This window comes from Caloenas nicobarica, chromosome 24 (genome assembly GCF_036013445.1).
Source record: "Caloenas nicobarica isolate bCalNic1 chromosome 24, bCalNic1.hap1, whole genome shotgun sequence".
Taxonomy (NCBI): Eukaryota; Metazoa; Chordata; class Aves; order Columbiformes; family Columbidae; genus Caloenas; species Caloenas nicobarica.
In genome coordinates, this window is record NC_088268.1 from 3,877,277 (window position 1) to 3,897,812 (window position 20,536).

General features: G+C 51.0%; 2 protein-coding genes across 3 annotated transcripts in view; one reads left to right on the forward strand and one right to left on the reverse strand.

Annotated features, from left to right (window-relative positions):
• ATP6V0A1 (ATPase H+ transporting V0 subunit a1) overlaps window positions 1-1,670 on the reverse strand; it is a 28,374-nt gene extending 26,704 nt beyond the window's left edge. For both annotated transcript variants that reach the window (XM_065651239.1, XM_065651238.1), the window contains exons 1-4: window positions 1,596-1,670; window positions 1,374-1,515; window positions 1,147-1,225; window positions 323-420 (exon numbers count right to left, since the gene is read on the reverse strand). In XM_065651239.1, the coding sequence (XP_065507311.1) occupies window positions 323-420; window positions 1,147-1,225; window positions 1,374-1,490 (294 nt within the window). In that variant the 5' untranslated portion in view covers window positions 1,491-1,515; window positions 1,596-1,670. The remainder of the gene's footprint in view (window positions 1-322; window positions 421-1,146; window positions 1,226-1,373; window positions 1,516-1,595) is intronic.
• A 3,035-nt stretch (window positions 1,671-4,705) lies between these two features.
• On the forward strand, window positions 4,706-20,368 carry CAVIN1 (caveolae associated protein 1). Its single transcript, XM_065651431.1, has 2 exons — window positions 4,706-5,316; window positions 17,825-20,368. The coding sequence occupies exons 1-2, from the start codon at window positions 4,897-4,899 to the stop codon at window positions 18,500-18,502; spliced, it is 1,098 nt and encodes a 365-aa protein (XP_065507503.1). The 5' UTR covers window positions 4,706-4,896; the 3' UTR covers window positions 18,503-20,368.
• The last annotated feature ends 168 nt before the right edge of the window (window positions 20,369-20,536 follow it).

Below are 20,536 nucleotides of genomic sequence, written 5' to 3' on the forward strand. Positions count from 1 at the left end.
ACATCATTAAAAAACTTTATAAACTTTATGATGGACCCACCATAAGGCAGGCAGTTCCAACAGGTTTCAACTCATTTAAACGGGTGGCATTCCTCTTAAATGCTTTCACTTCTAGCTGGTTTTGGATAAACGTACAAGTCAAACAATGGCTGTGAATCAAAACCAAACTGAGTTAGGCTAGTAGAGCCGCAGTCCAAGTGACAGCTGGGGACTATGGTTAAAGCACCTGTGCCACTAAATTCAATGGGTATCTCCCAACGGAGCTAATTTCCCATTTTCATCTAGAGTCAAATACTACTTGAGCCTTAACACACATCATTACCTCCAAGTCAATCATGTCACGTGGGAAAGGCACCTCCGGGTTTTCACCAGTGTCCGTGATGGGAATATTTGCCTTTTTAATCTCCTTCTCCACAAACCCTGGAGAGACAACACTGTTAATATTAACTAAAAAGACAGTTCGGTGTCAAACTGTCACCGTAACCTCCACCCAGCCCAATCGGCAGCTGTGAATTCTTTTCCCTCCCCTTCCAGGATCCTCTTTTTCAGTTAATGCTCTTTCGAGCAGGAAGCAAAACCCTGGAGGGGATTCCTCTGACACAGAGGGCGGCAGCCTTCACTCTCACCATCAGCACTTCGTGTTCTAACCCTGCCCTGCTGAATCACAGCGTGGTTGGGGTTGCAGGGACCCCTGTAGATCCCCAGCCCAGCCCTGCTCACGCAGGGGCACCAGAGCAGATCACACAGGTCGGGCCAGGCGGGTCTGAATGTCTCAGAGAAGGAGACTCCACACCCGCTCTGGGCAGCCTGGGCCAGGCTCTGGCACCGCAAAGGAAAGAAGTTTCTCCTCGTGTTCAGATGGAGCCTCCTGTGTTTCAGTCTGTGCCCGCTGCCCCTCACCCTGGCGTTGGGCACCACTGAACAGAGTCTGCTCCATCCTCTGACACCCACCCTGAGATATCGATCCCATTGATCAGATCCCTCTGAGCTTCTCTTCTCCAGCTCAGCAGCCCCAGCTCCTCATATTCAGGTGGAACCTCCTGCATTTCAATTCGCGCCCATCGCAGGTTTAACCCGCGTTGATTTTTTTTTTTCCCGTGAAACCTACAGAGCTGGAGCCATCCCAAGACTTAGAGAGAAACGTACTCAGCTTTCGGTCCATCTCCTCGCACCTCCTCACTTCGTTAACGAATTTTCGCTGGAACACGTTCACGTCCGGGTTCAGCTGCAGAGAAACACGTTTCCTCAGCGACACCCCCGGCACCGGCCCGGGGGTCACCGGGACCCCCTGCGCCTTTTCCCCGGCGACACCGCACAGAGCCGGCGGTGCCGTGGCCGGTACCGGGGCTTGGGTTCGCTCCGCGGGGACTCACGTCTCGGAACTGGACCTTCCCCAGCTCGCCCAGCTCGCTGACACAGCAGTACGCGGCCTCGGACTGCAGGAACAGCTGGGCCAGGGTCATCTCCTCGCTGCGGAACAGCTCCCCCATGGCAGCGACGACCCCGCCGCGGCCTCTGGGGAGAACGAGCGTTCAGAGCGGAGCAGGGTCAGGGACCGGACCGGCCCCGCCGCCGCCCCCCGGCCCCGCCGTTACCTGCCGCAGCCCCCGCCGAGCCCGCAGCGCAGCGGCCGCCGCCAGCTGACCCGCGGCGGCTCCCGTCCGCTGACGTCACCGCGCACGGTGTCACGCGGGCACGTCTCCTAGCGACGGGCCCTGCACCGGAAGTGACGGCGGCGGGGCGGGATGAGGCCGGCCCTGTCACCCGGTCCTGTCACCCGGTCCTGTCACCCGGTCCTGTCGGCGGCCCCGCGCCGTTCACGCTCGTCCCGAGGGCTGGTGACGCCATTGGTGACGTCACTGGCAGCGTGGCCCAGGCGCGAGGGCGCGGCCCGTCCCCACCGGCAGAGCCCGGGCCTGGTCTCCGTTGAGGCGGCCGGCGGGAAGCGCAGGTACAGGCCTGGGGATGCTGGGGACAACCCCCGAGCACAGAAATCTAAGAGCACAGAAAGTTGCACTCACACGGCACATTTCCTCCCCCTGTGCTTGTCCCCAGGTCCTTGGAAAACAGAGAGGATAATTTTATCTCTTTTTCTCTGTCCACTCCATGTCCTCTGGACTTAAGCTACTGGCAAAGGGACAAATTGCGTCAACTGCATTGAGGAAATTTAACAGTCTGTCTCCTGCAAGCCAAGGCTATTCCGTATTTCTGACAGGCCCTAAGCAGGGTCATGCTAATTAGGAAGTTAATTAACTGAGCCATTACCTATAGTCACAGGAACGTCCACGGGCTGTTGGAGGAGCAGATGTTGTGCATTGTCATCATTTGTTGTCTGACAGAGTTTTTCTTCGAAGCTGATATACGCTCTTTTTTCTTTGGACTGTCCCACAGAAAAAAATCAGTAGTGCTGCTGTAAAATCGCTGAGATATTGGAACGATCAGTCATATCTAAGGCATAGTGTAAGTGTGAAAGAGCCAAAGATCAAACTATTATCTACCGTGCAACAAGAGCAGCAAGAAATTGTTCACACTAGAAGAGACTGAGTCAGATTTCAGCGTCCTGTGTGCTCTGTCATGGTGAAGGCTCCAGAGCGGAGGCTGCAGTTTGCCACCTATTGGCTTGTCCGGGGATGTCCCCACGGCAGAAAATGCCTGAAATGGAGTTAGTCCTAACATAGAAAATTACTCATCGCCTTTTAGCGATTGCTGCGTGCACAACAAGCACCGAGTGTGGCCCTTCGTCTCTTCGACTCAGTATCAAGAACGAATATAAATTCCTCTTCTGTTGTTTTATCTGATTCTATGTAGATTCACCTACTCAGTCTGATTTTTTTTAATTATTCTGAAATAGGGAAGCAAAGGCACAGGGATTGCATTGAAGTCACACATGGACTAGATGGCAGACCTAGAAAGAGTCCTGTCCTGTACCTGGAACTTCACAGCAGATGTTTGAGGAAAATCCACTTTGAAGCAGATATATTCCCAGTGAGAAACAACTGCAGAGCCTCGATGGATCTGGCTGGAGTGAGGATTTTTTTTCATGGCACTGACTCATCATCAGCAAACACTGGAAACAAATCCTCAGGAAAAAAGGACCCTCCAGGAAAAAACAGGCTATAGAAAAGCAACCTATTTTTAATACATGACATAATACCTATTGTGGAAGCTGCACAGCACAATTTACTGATGCACAGTGAACCCACATCTAGATCAGTGGTGCAGTAAAAAGCAAACTGTCACATGGTGGAGAGCACAGGGGCACGGAAAGTGCTGACTGTCGAGAGCATTCATCAGTAAACGACGTTCCTGTACATCTGTGGGTGCGTCGTGGGTTTCCCAGCTTGTAGCTCGGAATTAAGCGTTTCTTCCAGCGCTGTCCTGAGGGAGGCTGTGAGCACGGAGAAGCTGAGTGTTGCGGAGCTTTTGTTTTATTTGCCAGCCGGTGGCACATTGCAAGGGTGGGCTTGACCCTGGAGATGTGCTGAGTATGAATTGCGTGTTGTCAAGGCCACAGGAGAATCACAGAATCATTTTGGTTGGAAGAGACCCTAAAGATCATGCAGTCCAACCTTTCCCCCACCCCTGGCACTACCCCATGTCCCTGAGAACCTCATCTCTGGTCTGTTCAACCCCTCCAGGGATGGTGACTCCACCAGTGCCCTGCGCAGCCTGTTCCAATGCCCCACAGCCCTTTGTGGGAAGAAATTGTTCCCAAGATCCAACCTCAACCTCCCCTGGCGCAACTTGAGGCTGTTTCCTCTGGTCCTGGTGCTTGTTCCTGGGGAGCAGAGCCCGACCTCCCCGGCTCTAACCTCCTTTCAGGCAGTTCAGAGAGTGAGAATGTCTCCCCTCCCTCCCCATGTTTTCCAAAGCAATACGTACTCTATTAAGTTCTGAAACAATTAGTATTATTTTACCAATAGAGCCTTATGTAACTCAGTGTCTTTGGGCATTGCCAACAAGCACCACTTTGCATGGCATATGCTGAAACGTGTCCTGCATTTAAAAGTCTTGTGACGAGATGTCGATGGATGAGGATTGCAGAGCTGAGGCAGCTGTTTTGAGGTGAGAGTGGCCAGCTGCTTCACTTTGGGAGTGAATTATACCTCTTCTTTCCATGTTAAATCTACATAAAGACATGGTACACCCTGTATATATTGTGTATATATCATGTTGTGTACATTCACACACATGGGAGCGTGTATTTTTATGATCCAGAAGTTACGTGCCGTAACTAGTCAATCCAAACTGTAGCCTTTAGTTAAAGTATTGAAAATCAGGTTCTCATAGTCCTGGAAAAAAGCTCACTGCTGGTAAAAGATTTGAGTTTCCCAGCCGAACTTTAATGTGCAGTTGTTTAAACCAGCCTTCCTTTAATCTATACAGCTGTGCCCAGATGGGATTGCTTTTTTCCCAGCAGCTTCCCGAGCCATTTGCTCAAGGTTTTTGTTTTTTCCTCTCCTTACTTGTGGTGCATTTAGACTTCTGGTAAAGAAGAGGCGGTTGTAGTTTTAGAGCTTTGCATTCCTCGCTGAGCTGTGCCTGTGTTTGCTTGCAAAGCCATCGCCTCCTCTCCAACTATTTTAATCATTTCAGCAAGGGTGGGTCATCAGGCATTTGGCAGCGGGCTCCTTTTCTATAGCTGAGGTGGAGTCAGCCAATGACCTGCAAGCCTGGAAAATTTTGCAGGGCAGTTTCACTGGCCGGCTTTGCAGAGCTGTGCCATTTGAATTTCAGCGCAGACATCCACACACTGTGCTCTCCCATTTCTGGCGTGTCTCCCAGCGCAGAGTTTAGCTGAGGCTCGGGTTTAGTTTTCCCTCCTCTCTCTCTCTCTCTCTCTCTCCCTGCAGTGACAGCTTCTCCGGCTCCGCTCGCCAGCACTCTCGGGTGATCATGGAGGATACCACTTTGCAAATTATCGAACCACCGACCGCTTCTGAAGCCTCTGAGGAGCAAACGCCTGAAGAACCCATCAAATCAGACCAGATCAATGGGGTGATGGTGCTGACCCTTCTGGACAAGATCATTGGAGCGGTGGATCAGATCCAGCTGACCCAAACGCAGCTGGAGGAGAGACAGCAAGAGATGGATAGCGCAGTGACCAGCATCCAGGGAGAATTAACCAAGCTGACAAAGGCACACACCACCACCAGCAACACCGTCAACAAGATGCTGGAAAAAGTGCGCAAGGTGAGCGTCAACGTGAAAACCGTCCGGCAGAACCTGGAGAAGCAAGCTGGGCAGATAAAGAAGCTGGAGGCCAACGAAGCGGAGCTCCTGAAGCGCAGAAACTTCAAAGTCATGATCTACCAGGTAAGGAGCTTTTTCATGACTTCTTTATGTCCTGTGGGTGGGTTTTTTCTTTGCTAAGGGTTCTGTCACTCTGCATGGCTGGTTATTCTCCCAAACTCCCCTGACTGACTGGTGGTCCAAATTGAGGCGGGTCCGAAGTAGCTCCCTCATTCGTGATTTAACATTGTCTGTGTGTTCTAAGGCAAGGTTTGATAGGGTTGCTATATTTAACAGGAATTTAGTGAGAATAATAATAGTGAAACTAGCCTTAAGCACTCGTTGCGATGGACCAGAAGTATCAAAATAACCTGATTTTACTGCTTAACTAAAAAAAGAACAGGAATGCACTGGGTTCTGGAAGGGAGTATTATAAATTCGTCTGCCAACGTTTTTTCTACTGAGAGGCAACACGTGTATCGCTACGTGGAGGGCGATAATATTTCAGATTCGTGACATGCATCTGATAACAACAAGAGAGAGTAACCCCAGCATCGGGGTTAACCTCACCGACCAGGACAGACGGAGAAATCGCAGCACAGCTCCTTGAGCTCATTACTACTTGGGTCTACCTTTCCCGTTCTGCTTGTACAGATTTCCTGGGCCTTTTTTTCCCCTGCAACCTGCAAGTCTTGAACCTTCTAGTTGTCTGGTTTTGATAACAGCTTGGTGTGCTTGATGTTTGATCCCTGTGCTAAGTGTTGGATTTTTCCTTTGATATTAAACAAGAAGAAAGAGAGGAATATGTTTCTATCAGTTTTCCTGTCTCAAGTTAGTCTTAGCCACAGAAGAAAAGTGAGTGAAATAGTTAATGATTCAGTTAGAAGCCTCTGGGTTAATAATAGACAGCGTCGGGGACAAACAGAGAAGCATCCAGTGCTGATCACAGGAAGAGAGAGAAAAAAACCAGAAAAAAAAAAGGCAAAATGCTTCTTACTAGAGGGTTTAAAGAGAGAGCTGGTCATAATAGGCTCAGGAATCTAACACGTACGGGGGCCTGTGCAACTCTTGGATTCAGAGCTTAAGCATTTGTAGTTTTATCATGCCTGAAAGGCTGAAATACTCAAGCCTATTCAGATCATACAGGCAACCTAACCAGTTATATATATTTATTTATTTATTTATTACAAGCTCTTTGTATCAGGCTTTTGGGGGAGGATGAATCTATCCATGGAAAAATAAAATAGAACTCTAAATGTGCTGCAGAAGCAACAAACATTGCAAAATGAGAAGAGTGAAGGGAATTGTTTAAATATAACATTCCTTGTGGATTACAGAAATAGGTAGGAAGTTGGCGCACTCCTGGGGCCTTTAGGAGCATCCAGAACATCGGCAGATTGTCATTTTGTGAGCTTTTCATTTCGGTTTGCTGTTGTTTATGAATATTGAGTAGAGTTGCTCTTTGAAATTGAAAAAGCAATCCTGCTTCTAAAGGAAATCAGGGGCAATACTCTTGCTTGTGTGAGGACAGAGCAGTGAATCACTTGACAAGGGACTCCGGCAGGGATTTTGTGAATCATGGAGATATTAGGAAAAAAGAAATGAATTATTTGTAATTTAAACCAACTTCCCAGCATGGAATTTAGTGTCATTTGACTGGGGAGGCTGCAGAGCACAAGTGAGAAATTCTCCAGGTTTGCTTTGTGTGAAATTTTCGCTCCTTTGTGGAAATCCTGGCATTTCTGCGGGAATCCCGAGTGGACCTCAGAGGGTGAGGATCCAGTTCTGGGAGCCCGACGGTGTCACCGTGAGCGTGCAGACAAATGAAGGTCTCTCTTGGGGGAGAAACTCTTGATTATCTCTTAATTTGGTGCTTAAACTGAAAAAACCAAAACCCGTGATGGGCTTTTCATGTTTGAAAACTAGAAGGAAATAGGCGATAATAATGTTAATGTGCTTGAGTAACAAATACTTTTCTCGATAGTGGTATCATGCTGCGTTACTGTGGCAAAGACAGACCCATATGATAAGAATTCGGACAGGGACCAGAGGGAATCCCCTGGAAGAATGGAGTATATTTTTGCAGTCCTCTGCAATAGTGTAACCTGCGTACGATGGAAACGTAGATTTTTGGTCAACAGAGAATGTTTCTGAACTATAGCGACCTACAGTCTGTCTCAGAGCTATATTAATTATTCTTTCTCATGTAGAAAATAGGGTTGCTTAATAGTTGTGTTATTCTGTAGACTGCACTCCATTAAAATGTCATCATGTAATTTTCATATTACAGAAACCTGAACTGTAGGGATTGGTGTAAGGGAAAGTAATCTGTCATATAGAGGAGTCTCTCTTATTTGTGGAGGCATTTTATTCTGAAGAAGCTAAACATTTTGAGGGATCTCAGAAGGAGTTCTGGAAGTTTAAACAAGGAAAAATCACTGCGTTTTCTTAACTGTGTCTATAATTTTAAAAAAATTATGAAATAACTCTTTTCTAATTCAGTGTTTCACTTCTCAAGACCCACCACCTATCGAAGTTTACGATAGATATTTTCCTGATAATGTAATTAATTCTGTGATGGTGAGCAACATTATTGCTACTGTCTAACTCAGCCTTTGGAAAGCTGTGATTAACTTCCCTGTGCAATTGCATTTGCAGTTGCTATGGATAAAAATGCAAAGATTTATTAGCCTTTTCTTCAGGAGAACAAGAGATAAACTCATTTTATGAGACGTAAAGTATTGCATAAAACCACTGGTGGCTATTTTCAAGCAAGGTACCTGAGTAAAACACTAGTCGTGCTCTATGAGGATTTAATGATTCTGTGGTATGAAGAAAGAAAAGGAGGTAAAGATAAATCAGTTCTTTATCGGTTGTAGATGTTTGATTATTCTCTCACTGTCGAATACCGAGTCTCCAGCTCTTACGGAGGGACTATTTCAGGAGCGCAAATAAGACCTTTTGGCACCTTGGGCGAAGAGGTCAAACCGCATGTGAGAGTTGTATTTTGCTAGCTGTTAGGAGGAAATGAAAATCAAATTGTGTTCAGGGAAAGCTTAGCCTGTCAAGGTGAACCTGGATAATTTCAAGTTTTGGGGGGAGAAATTGCAGAATGGAAAATCACTCCCACTGGGGCCGGCTAAGGATGAGGCATAAGCAGAATGTTTAGGGGCCGTTACTCGCAATCACCTATAGATGTGCGTGTGTTTTCTCTTTTGCTCACTCTCTCAAATACACTTTTACCTGATTTTGCCAGGAGCTGGTCTGATTTTTACCAAGGTAAGAGGTTTTGTGCCAACTTAACATAGGGAATTAGAGAATATAATTTGAAAAAAAACCAACCAAACAAACCTCCTCCAAACTACCACATCTTTTTGTTTGGAAAACGAGCCTGCCAAAAGCAAAGGTGACAGACTATTGACGAACCACTAAGGAGGCAGAAATTCAGCACTCTCACTGTAAACAGGACTTGCCTTCCTAAAAGGTCTGATGTCAAATGACAACGTGCGCTTATTAGCAGCCCATGGGAACAGAGCTGCTCAGTGTGCCCTTTGTGCCTCCTGCCTTTCAGAGAAATTAGGACACCAACAAATTTGGTTCAAGTGCTTGCTAATAAAAACAAACTCAAGCAGCTTCATCCCAAATCTCCTGGTTTTAGGATAGAAGAATCTGGGGCTGGTTACTACAGTTTATGATTAAATAATGGATGTGCCAGGCAAAAAACTACCGCTCTAAAACCAGACTGTGCCACGTTCATCGGAAGAACGGCATGTGTCATCACTTACGTGAGCACGGCATTTTTCCTCCGAATGTTTTTAAACAATTCAACTTATTCCTGCAAATGTCAAAGGCCGGGATTGCTTATAGCCAGACAAACGCTCGCAGCGCGTGGCACACGTATTGAGTATTGGATTTCTAAAGCGTGCCGGTCCTTTGTTTCGAGGCTCACGTGGGCGCAGAGCTCGAGGGCAGTTTGGCTCGTGACGTGTGGTGTCGTTTGGTGAAACGAGCAGCTTTGGCTGAGGTCTGCGAATGGGCTGCTCCCCACGCCGTCAGATTTGGGGGCTCCCGTGGGGTTCCCCTGCTCTTCAGGTGACTCCAGCGGCTGCTCGGAGCCTCACGAGACGTGAATTTTCTCTGCAAAAGGGCCAGGTGGTTCTGAGAGCCGAGCAGGACGTGAATCTCAGCTGCACAATGTGTAGGGTAGGTAGGGCCGGAGGAGGAAATATAAATAGCACAGCTTGGCTTTTGTGCCTCCAGTGGGCCTTATACGGATGAGAGCAACGAGATTGTCGATTGTGGGGAGGAGGGATGAATTTCAAACCCACACAGATTCAGAGGCCAGGCCTGAACTGGCTCATTTTTAGGTTTGTGCTCCTCAAAAGAGAGCGTAGAGCTGCGGGGTCTGGTGAGAATCACGGGACAGGGAGCAGAGGACGTACAGACTCACATACCGCAGCCACCGCACCCTTTCTGCACCTCTTAAAGAGTGTGTCAGCTGCCCCCAAGCTATGGTTTTTTTCCAAATTAATCATTCTGAAACAAAAACTTTACGAGCCTAATGAGAGCGGAGGGTTCATGAGAGCCAGCGTGATCTGCGGGCCCAAAGAACAGCCGGTGTGGTTACATGCTGTGGATTCCGTGGAGCTTCCCAACTATAGGCATTAAAGAATAAATAGACATTTTAAATAAAATGTAAATGATAGCGCTAGGGGTAGGGATGGGCACTCAACACCCATGTTGTGCTTTTCCCAGAAACGCTTTGTACTTGAACTTGAGCCCCTCTCTGGATCCAGAGCATCAGGTTTTTTATTCAGTTCTTAAATGAAATACAGAAAGATAATTAATCGTGAAGCCTTTGTTTAAAACCACAAAAAAATCAGAATCATGCAAACTGATATTAATTAAGAGTAACTATTGTTTGGCTGTGATCCTTTGTTGCTGGAATACAGGGGTTTAGCCCAAAAAACTATAGTGTCTTCCCTTCTGTCCTCCTGCTTTTGGTCACAGAAGTAGCAAAATTAGAGGTGAAAAAATGCCATCCCAGGGGAAGGAGAGAAATATCGTTCAACTCAATTTCTTCAGGCTGCAGCACTAAATTGAGCTGCACATTCTCCATCCATTGTAAGGGGCACCACGTTAACATCCTGATGTGCAAAGAATCCTTCCTGTTCTCTGCACATCACATTATAAGTCTCAAGATAATAATTCACAGGAGGTGGAGCCTTAAAAAAAATTTCAGGATGTTAATAGCTCTCGCTTCCAGGAGTTTTCTTAGTGCAGCTTATCAGTCTTTCTACCAAAAGACAGCTCTCGAGCATGGATTTCTCTGTTGCAGTCTAGAATCAACTGCATTAATATTTCATTGTTCAGGTATTATTTATAAGCAGGACTGTTCACTTTCCTGAAATCCTTTCAGCTTTATAGTTACACAGTGAGCTGTGCTCAGCCCTCTTCTGTCCCATTTGGGATAATGTTCTCTTGAATCTGCAAGATCTTCTAGAACTTACGAAGTACCTGATGAATTGTGGGTCCAGCTGCAGGATAAGAGCAAAGGCCAGAAACAAAGATGCTCAGTGTCGGTGAGGGAAAATCAAATATTTAGAATAAAAAGTCTCAGGATGTTTAGTCTATAGCTTTATGTCGGGATGCAGATTTCAGGTCTATCTGCAAATCATCTGTAATGCAAACTCCATCTTTACTGCTTTGCTGTTCAGAAATAGCTCTGGAGTTATTAATCAGTCGAGACAGGTTTATCCGGGAGGAGCGGTTCTGAGAGCAAAGCCAGTTGTACAAACACACTGATAATAGGATCAAAACTTTTTTCTGCTGTCAGAAGGGAAAAAAAAAGCCTTTTCATTCTGCAATCTATTTGCTTCTGTTTCCTACAGCCCTGCCTTTCTTCTGACTCACTGGTAGGCAAAAGCACTTTTCCAAGCAGCCTCCTACTCTCCCTGTGCCCTCCTCCCTTGCTTTTCACCACCAGGTCTGAAGGAGCTCCAGTTCCTGTACCATGCTGCCCATTCTCCCCAGCTAATGAAGATACGGCCTTTTAGAACATCGCTTCCAGGACACAGAGTAACTAGACACGCCTGATAGAGAAAGAGTGCCAAGAAGATTGCACAATACACAAAATTACAGAGGTTAGAAGGACTTTTGCTTGTCAGGGAGATACTACTTGAGAACAAACTAGCTTATTGCTTTAACATTTACCCAATCCCAACCTATTTTGCTTTCCCCCCAATATTTTAGATCTTTTCCTTTGTCTCAGCAGTATTCTTTGGTGACTTCTTACTGCAGCATTCAGTAGTCTTCTCTCTCAGGACTTGAGGCTCCTCTTTTTATGGACGCCTGGAAGCTGCTGGGTATTGCCCAGCGTTGGTTTAGGGTACGGTCACTACACTGACAAAACCAATGGATGGAATTCTGGAATCACGCCCGGCTGTTGCGATCTCTCCAGCTTGTGCATTTGAATTCCTAAACACAGGGGTTTAAAATCACTGTCTTTTCATAATCTTACACATACAAGCAGACCCTGCTTTCAGCTACACCACAGGAATTGGAGATAACTCCAGAGCAGCTGCATCAAATCGCTCTGTGAACAGGAGAGTGAAAAAAGAGCAGAATCTGGCCCTATGGCAGCGTTCAGGGTAAACGTGCCTGAAACCATAGAAGGGATTCTGCATCTCCTGGGGCCGTAAATTAGAGAAGAATACTCTTCCTGCTAATAAATCTTTGCTGACTGTCTTTTCTGTCCAATTTTGCTATCTGGCTTCTCCTTTACTAAAACATACCCCTGTGCCTTTTCTCTCTGCCCTCTTCTCCCGCTAACCCGGATCCCTTTGTCAGCGATGTTCCTGATCAGATTCCCAGTGGGGACAGGTAAGTTTTTCCATTGTGCTTCCTTTCCGCTGGCCATTGAAACCCAGTTTTCCTCATCTTAGCCCAAGAAGATCCCGAGCGTGCGCTTTGAGGCTTCGCCAGGGACTGCCCTCTGAGCCAGCTCCAGGAATGGCTCCCTCTGCCCGCGCTGCTGAAACCAGCTGAAGACACGGGAGGAGGCAGCAGTTTAGGGCCTCAGCAAGAGAATAACCCCTGAAGATCGCTTTGAACCTCTTCTGAAAACTCTGAAAGCTGCTGATTCCAGAGCTTTTGCCTCTCTGTCAGCCTCTGGCTACTTCGGACCTGCAAGGCTGATCTTGCAGTTGGCAGAAATGCCTCCGCATGTTGACTAATCCACTTGCTGCTCACTGCATGCTGCTGCCCTACTTAGAACGGCTGCTGAGGAGCTGGGATTTGCTCTCGGGCGCTACGGGACTTATCATGCGCTCCAGCTGCCACCTGGGAGGGAGGAATTGCTGTCTGGCTTGCCCGAAGGGCTGGCAGCCAGGAGCAGTTGGCTCTGCTGGGTCTGGGCAAATCCTGTTTTCTGAGCCTCAGTTTCTCCCTCTGAAGTGCTGCGCTGATAACACCTCCCTCCTCAGGCTTCTTGTGAGGTTTAGTTTGTGTTTGTGAAATGGTTTGAAGTTGTAGTTTTAAATAGATAAAAGACAGGCCGAGAGCACAAACTGTGTGACATAAAACTGTAATTTTCTCAGGTAAACACTGCAGCATCTGTGCCCCTTGGTGCTGTTCACCAGGAACTCGGCTTCTGCACACAGACTGGAGCCAGTGGTGACTTTAACTGCTGTTTATCCAACTCTTACCTCGTGCTGCAAGTGCCTCTGGTAACAGCAGAGCGCTCTGTTCGCCTTCCTCTTATTGTGTGGCTACTGGAGAAAATACCCCTGCGCTTTTGGGGTCACCCCGTGGTGTGTGCGGCGCTGCCTGGGGGGAACAGCCACGTCAGTGGGTGGACGGGGCTGCACTAGGAGCTGGGTGAAGGGAATCAGGGTCTTGGGGGGAAGCTGCCAGGGAAAACTTCTCCTTTTCAAGGAGAGTGACAAGATTTTTTTAAAAAAGACTTTTTTTTTGATATAGCAAGAGATTTTGATAGCAATTATAATCTCCACGGACAAAGCCAGTTCCAACAAGGCACTGGAGAAGAAAGCGCAGCCTTCCTCTTTATGCAGGGCATCTTCACATCCCCGAGCTCTGCCAGGCTGTGGGTGCTTAGGGCCCTGTTGCCATTACTCAGGAATAACTGCATCCTCCTTCCCGTTGCATGGATGGAGGGTCAGCACAAAGAATCATCCTTTAAGGTCTGGCAGAGCAAAACAGTTTGCGTGGCAATGGGGTGCAGAACTCGTTCTTCTCTGAAGGGCTTGATCTGACCTGGAAAGCTGTTTTCTGCCCAGATGTTTTTAGTCCTTTCTCAGCCTTTCCCCAGGCTGGAGCTTGTTGGACGTGCCCAGGGTGCCAGAGGAAGGGCTGATGGGGTGCAGGGAACTCCGCTCACCCCACCATAGCTGGGATCAGCCCTTTTCGGTCATAGCAGAACCTGGGGATGGGTGCTGGTCGTGTTCTGCATGTTACGGCTGCATGTCAACCCAACTCAGCTCTCTGTGCTGCTGTGATTGTGTAAAAATAACTGAACGAAATGAGTTACAGATGTCATCAGCATGTGTGAAAAATCCTCCATTAAACCTTCAAACTGGAGATCGGAGTGGCTGGGAGTTCTGGGACTCTGTTTTTTACACACTAAGAGCAATCCAGGAGCCCTCCTTGCATTTTGGGCAACGTTCCCCAGATTTGCTGGTGATCCCGCAGTGCTTGAAGATCTCTCCTAGGCTGGGAATGCAGCTCAGCTTTGTGTCTCGTTGGCCTTTTATATGACAGGGGAAGTGTTTACATGTGTTGTAGCAACCGGGTGGTTTGTCCCTGACCATCCGGGCTGCCTGCGTGACTCACTGCAGGGGAACTCGAGTCGAAAACAGCCTCAGATAAAAAACCCACTTAGTGGAGCAAGGCGAGGCAGATCTTACAGCTTGGAATTGTTTGATGCAAGAGGAATACGGAGTATCCCAGCACCAGCTGGCACCCAGCTGCCTCTGATGCTGGGGACGGTACTGGGGGCCCCTCTGGGCACCCACAGGGTCTGCGGACGGACAGACTGCCAGTCCCAAAGTAAACCGTGTCCCAAGGGAGGTCTGTGCCAAAGGGACAGCACGGCTGGACACGTCAGATTGTGAAATGGGCTGGGGTGGCACATTGCAAATGGGTAAAAGAAAAGTAGAACTTGGATCGGAGCTGAACCGTTACGTGAAGCGCATCAGGTAGCAGTGAGACGCCGTCTGTCCTGCTGGGCGTAGATCTGCTTTGTGCACAGGGCAAGGAGATTTTTCTTCTGCTAGTATAAAAATCCTCTGAGAAATCTTGTTTACCGGCTGTCTTTGTGCCAGCTGGATTCAAGCCGTGTTAGAGAACAGAACTGGTTTGCGTCTGCTGAGTGGGAGCCAGGGTTCGAATGCCCCAACACACAAGGATGACAAGACCCAGGATTTTGGACTCGCCCACTTCAAGGGTCAGTGTTTTCCCAGTAAAAATAGAGTAGCTGGAATGCCTGGTGTTAAAAATGTGGCTCATCTGGATGAGTCATGAGTGAAATAAAGTGCACAGAACATGGTGCCTTGCCCAGAGAGATTTGTGTAGCAGCCTCTCCTAGACCTGGGATGGTTCTTTATTGTTCCAGCAAGGTCCCATTGTCCCCACCACGGGCAGAAGTGGCTGTGTCTGCAGGTGGCTCCGCTTCTCCATGGGAGAAACCGCTCTCATGCAGGGAGGAGGAGAACATGGGTGGCATTTGGGCAGTGCCTGGGTGCAGCTGGGGAGCGACACACGAGGGATGCTCAGCAGCAACGTACTGGTTCCCATTAAGAGCTGCCAGAGCTGTCATTTGTTCTCGCACCAGCTGTCCCGTGCAAGAGCCAGGGACGCTAAACCAGCAGGAATGCAGGTGGGCTCGGAGTGGGGAAGGCGGCCCACAGCACACGGTGCTGAGGAGCCACCAGCTGCCCTCCAGCTGGTTATCTTCGGCTCGGATCAGCTGTCAGGCTGAGGAAGAGTCGGGGGAAAAAAATGCAGGAATTATAGCAGGCGTAGGAAAGAGGGACGCGCTATCCAGGGGCCCTCGGCCAGCCCGACAGCCCTGCAGCAGGCATGTCACCCCGTCACCCTGGCCATGCGGGAAAAGGGGCCGGGTGAAGATTACAGAGGGTTTCCCAAGCGCAGCTGGAGAAAAGCTCTTGGAAACAGTCTCGAGGCGGGGAGGTTGGGATTGTGGCGTACTTACTTATGGGAATAGCTTTGCTCCATCTTTGTAACGTATTTGAGCAACGAGGGTGCTTCTGGAGCTCACAAGGGGCTGATAAGTATCTGAGTCTGCAGGATATGGCCTGTTTCCAGCCCCAGCCGTGCCAGGCGAGAGGGGGATGCCTTTGTTCTGGCTCATTGTGTTGATTCGAGGGAAGGAAGCGGCCGGGGTTCCTGATGTTCCCGGCTCGGCGGGGCAGGGTCCCCCGGCGTCTCTGGGATTGCTCCAGCAGGTGTTGTTGTGGAGAACAGGATCCTGCCTTCCCAGGGATGGGGATTTGTTCTGGACTGACCTGACCCTCAGGAGAGCACGTGTATTGTTTTCTCCTGAAGCGGCTAATCAAATGAAGAAAACATATGTTGGCCACTTCACCCTAATCTCCAGAAAGTATTTGAGACCTGAGCTGTGATCCAGAGGGTGAAGAGCTTTGTCCAGCACAGCTCTCTGCTCTGAATAAAACCCAGAATGAAAACCCTGCCCGGGCAGACTGTGTTTCGATCACAGCCACTGCAGCACATGTCCCTTCACTGAGCCTGGTGCTCTGCAAAGCCAATTTTCCTTGTTCCTAAAGTTTTCCCAGGTGAAGCTGTGCTGGAGTCATGTATGCAATGAGCTTATCCCTGTTCTCAAGTCGTGTCAGGGAAGGAAACGCTGAGGACAACGTAGCTGGCCGAGCCAAGCACCCGTGTCTGCAGAGGGAGAGTCCTGTCCTGCCTCTGTCCAGGGGCTCAGGCCAGAGCGGCAACATGGCAGTGACCTTGGTCACCTGGAGCAGCAGCGTGACAGTGACCTTGGTCACCTGGAGCAGCAGCGTGTCAGTGTGGTGCTGGGAAAGCACTCAGGGTGCGGGTGTGCGAACATGCCATCCCTTCCATCTCTGCGTGAGGGACTGGGATGTCCTCTGCTGCGGCAGCACCAAAGCAGCCTGCGCAGAAGCAGGGCTGGAGTCGGTGCGGCTCTTCCAGGCTGGGCCTCGGCGGCTGTTTTGGCGGTTTGACCACTGCGAGTGTCCTGGCTCTTGACACCTGCGTAGCTCATTAGCTCACAGCTGCGTTGGTGCAGTGGTTGCTGCCATGCAAGCGTGACACGTGGAGCGTGCAGCTTTGCACGGGAGACACCGCAGCAAATCCACCTCCTGGGACACGGGGCAGCTCTGCTCCTGGCATCCCCAAGCTAGGGGAAGACGAGTTGCTGCCAGTTTTTGCCTGGGGTACCCTGGGGTCTGCCCCTTGGTTTCCCTGGGCTGTGCTCCTGTCAGTGCTGGACTGGGATCCCCGAGCGTTTCTTGTGCAGCTGCTGTCTGTGCCGGGGCTGGGAATGGCACCTGGCCATCCTGCCGCCCAGGCTTTTCTCCAAACCTCAGCCCAGCAGCTCCACTCTCCACCTGCCCCTTCCACATGCTGCCTTTTGGCCACTGCTGCCTTTCTGACACTGCTCATCTCGGCAGCTCCACGCCTCTCCTGTCCAGCTCTGTAGATTAAAAGCACTCAGGCAATAAATTTCTGAGCCATGGGCTGCAGCTGTGATGCTTCGTACAGTGATGGGCTATTTCCAGCCCATCCTGGGAACAGAGAAGTGATTCATTGCAGCAGGGCCGCACGCTATGTGCTGCTCGGATGAAAACCAATCCCACTCCAGACCTGTGCCCCTCTCCTGGGCACATGCTTGTCCTCTGCCACTGGGATCAGAAGCTTGGCTGACCCCGAGGAGCGGAGAAGCTGAATGAATTCGCCTCCTGTCCCGAGGAGAGACAGCGTAACCTTGCAGACCCGGCTGTGCGAGTCGGGGCCGCTTTCTCCAGATACGGGCTGGGACAAATTCCCTAACTTATTCCCCAGTGGAGAAATGGAAATAAAAAGGGCAGTTTTGTCCGTCCCAAGAGATGTTCGCTTCCCACCACCCGTGGGAAGGGAGCTGAAATGCTGGTGGGGATGAGAAGGGCTCTGTGCAGGCACTGGGGCTACAAACGGGGGCTTTCCTGAAGCCAGGAGACGGGGACGTGCGATGGCCAGATCCTGGGATGAAGGTGAAACCAGAGGGGGCACAGGAGGAAGGGAAAAGTCTCCAGTTTCGGTGCTTCCTGCACTGCTGGAGTCACAGGTGGATTTGGAGCTAGCCCAGAGCCAGCAGAGCTGGCATACCCGAGCTTAAATACAGCAGAGCCCTAAGCTGCTGCGTGTAGAGCAGATCCTCGTTACAGTAATTTATCAGGTGCCCTAAGGGAGGATGAGCCCAGGCCTGACATGGCCTGGGTGTGTTTGGCTGCCGGGCGCTGGCTCCCGAGGCTGGAGAGGCTGAGGGTGTGTGTGTGTCTCACTGGCTCCGCTCTGTGTCTTGCAGGATGAAGTGAAGCTCCCGTCTAAACTGAGCATCAGCAAGTCTCTGAAGGAGGGTGAGAAGCTGGAGAAAGAAGGCGAGGGCGAGGAGGCGCCTGTGGGTGAGGACCACGCAGAAGAGGACCACATCCAGCTCTCCTCGGATGAAGAGGTGGAGATTGAAGAGATTATTGAAGAATCACGGGCAGAGCGCATCAAAAGGAGCGGCATGAAAAGAGTGGATGACTTTAAGAAGGCATTCTCAAAGGAGAAGATGGAGAAGACTAGGCTAAAGACCAAGGAAAACCTGGAGAAGACTAAGCTAAAGACCAAGGAAAACCTGGAGAAGACCCGCCACAACTTGGAGAAGAGGATGAACAAACTGGGCACCAAGATTGTGACTAACGAAAGGAGAGAGAAGATCAAGTCCTCTCGGGACAAGCTGAGGAAGTCTTTTACCCCTGACCACACCATCTATGCCAGGTCCAAGACAGCCGTCTACAAAGTGCCACCCTTCACTTTCCATGTCAAGAAAATAAGAGAGGGCGAGGTGGAAGTGAAAGCCACGGAGCTGGTGGAGGTTGGTGGAGAGGAGGGAGAAAACTCAGATCTGATGCGCGGGGAGAGCCCCGAGATGCACACGCTGCTGGAGATCACGGAGGAGTCCGATGCGGTACTCGTGGACAAGAGTGACAGCGAGTAGGACAGGCTGCAGCGCGGAAGGGTTGCGGACGACGGCTGAAGACGTTATCATTCACATTTCGAGATCTCTCTCTGCCCTGGTGCCCCAGGGGAAGTGTACACGATGCATCTTTACTACCCTGCAGAGCCGACGCCAATCCCCTGCCTGCTTTGGACAAGGTGTATTTTATATTTTAGTTTTAGCACACAGAAACGTTAGGAACATGGGACTGTTTTTCTTACACTGTTTAAATCACCCTTGGAGATCATTCCTGCCGCAGGCTGTGCGAGAGCGTTCCAGCACCACACCTGAAGACGGGCTTTGAGTGACGGGGACCCGGCCCAGCTGGAGAGTGCTAAAACCAAGATAACGCCTGTACACCTGTAAAGCTCAAGTGTCCTCTGTAAGCCAAGACCTGATGTCAAGAAATCTTCCTGCCGAGCAGCCCGCCGGCCCACGCCACCCCAGCTCCCTGTGCCAGGCTGTGTGACCGTCCCTGCGGGCAGATGGACCCCCAGCCCCGGAGCTAGGAGTAGAGGGGACTGTGATGCACCCAGCGTGCGGGAGGGAAGAGCTGAGCGAGTCCTGCTGATTGGCAGAGCACGGGCGAAGCTGAACTGGTTTTGTGGCACGCAGTGGGGTCTGCTCCTCCCTGCCCTCCCGAGGACTGTGGCGCTGTGGCGGTGCCTGGGACAGCTTCGCCACAAAGCCACCCTCCTGCTGGGGCTCCCGCGGGTGCCCGTGTGGCATCACACAGCCGGGGCCTGCTGCTCCTTGCTGCTGCGCTGGGGATGTCCCTGTGACAGCCCTGGGGCTGCGGCAGGAGGAGCACAGGCCGCACGTTCCCCTGCTTGGGTTACAAATCCAGCTGCCAGAGGCCCAGTGGCCATGGGCAAGTCCTTGTCACGTCAGAGAGCACCACAGACATGGGGTGCTGGATTTGGTCCCTCCACACCTGTAGGGAGAGAGGGCATGCAGGCAGCGGTGCCGGAGCAGCCACCACCACCTGCGGCTTGTTTCCAGAGGGCTATGGGATGGCCGATGCCACATGAGGAGGCTCTTGACACCGGTCCAGTGCCGGACCTTGGGTATTTCTGAGCATCTCCATAGGTCCTGCCACTGCTCAGGCTCGTGCCCACGTCCTGCACTTTCCTCCCCTTTTCCCGCTTTCTGCAGCTTCACCCCCTGTCCCCACAGCAGCGCAGCCCTAGGGCAGCACCATCGCAGCTCGAGGCCATGGCGCCAGCTGGGCCCGGGGCTGCCGCACCGCGGTTCTCACGTAGGCAGCCGTGGCACAGCATGGCCCAGCCCGGCGGGCACAGGCAGCGGGGCAGGAGGCCGCGCTCCCTGGCTGCTTCGCCCGGGAGCCGCCATTCACCGGGAGAGGCTGATCCCGGTGGCAGGTGAGGGAGAGACCCGGTGCTGCTCATCCCCGTCTGCTCGCTGGGCTGGGCCCTGCCCGCTGGGCACAGCCGCTTGTCCCCCAGCCCGCGCCCCTGCAGCTGGGAGGGCGGCTCTTGCTGACATAACCCGATATATAAACTTGCTTTTCTTCCAAGAATTATTTTCCTTCTTATTGTCTAGTACATCCAGCCTGGCCTCGGGGCCTGTGACGGTGCCTGGGAGAAGCCTCCCCAGGGTGGTGTGGCCACCGGAGCCGCTGCTCCCGTGCCCGCCCTGTGTACCGGACAGCCCGGCGTGGGCCCCCAGCCCGCGGGTCACCTCCCTTGGGCCCGGTTTTCACGTAGGGCCGAAGCAGTTGGCGTCGAGGGCACGCAGCCCCCGGGCCCGGCCGAGCACAGTGCGGGGCGAGCGTGGACGAGCTCTGGGCTGTTCCCGCAGCTGCGTCCTGGCAAGCAACGCAACTAATAAAGTCTCTTTTCTAAACCACCAGCGTGGAGCCTGTTCACAGCGGCGGGGACCGGGGCGGGGAGACACCCCCGGGAGGGACCGCGGTCCGGTGCCCCACGCGGGGTCGCTGCGGAGCGCAGCGGTGCTGCTGCCCCTTTAAGAGGCGGTGGCGGCGGCCGCGGGCCGCGCGCTGACGTCACGCCG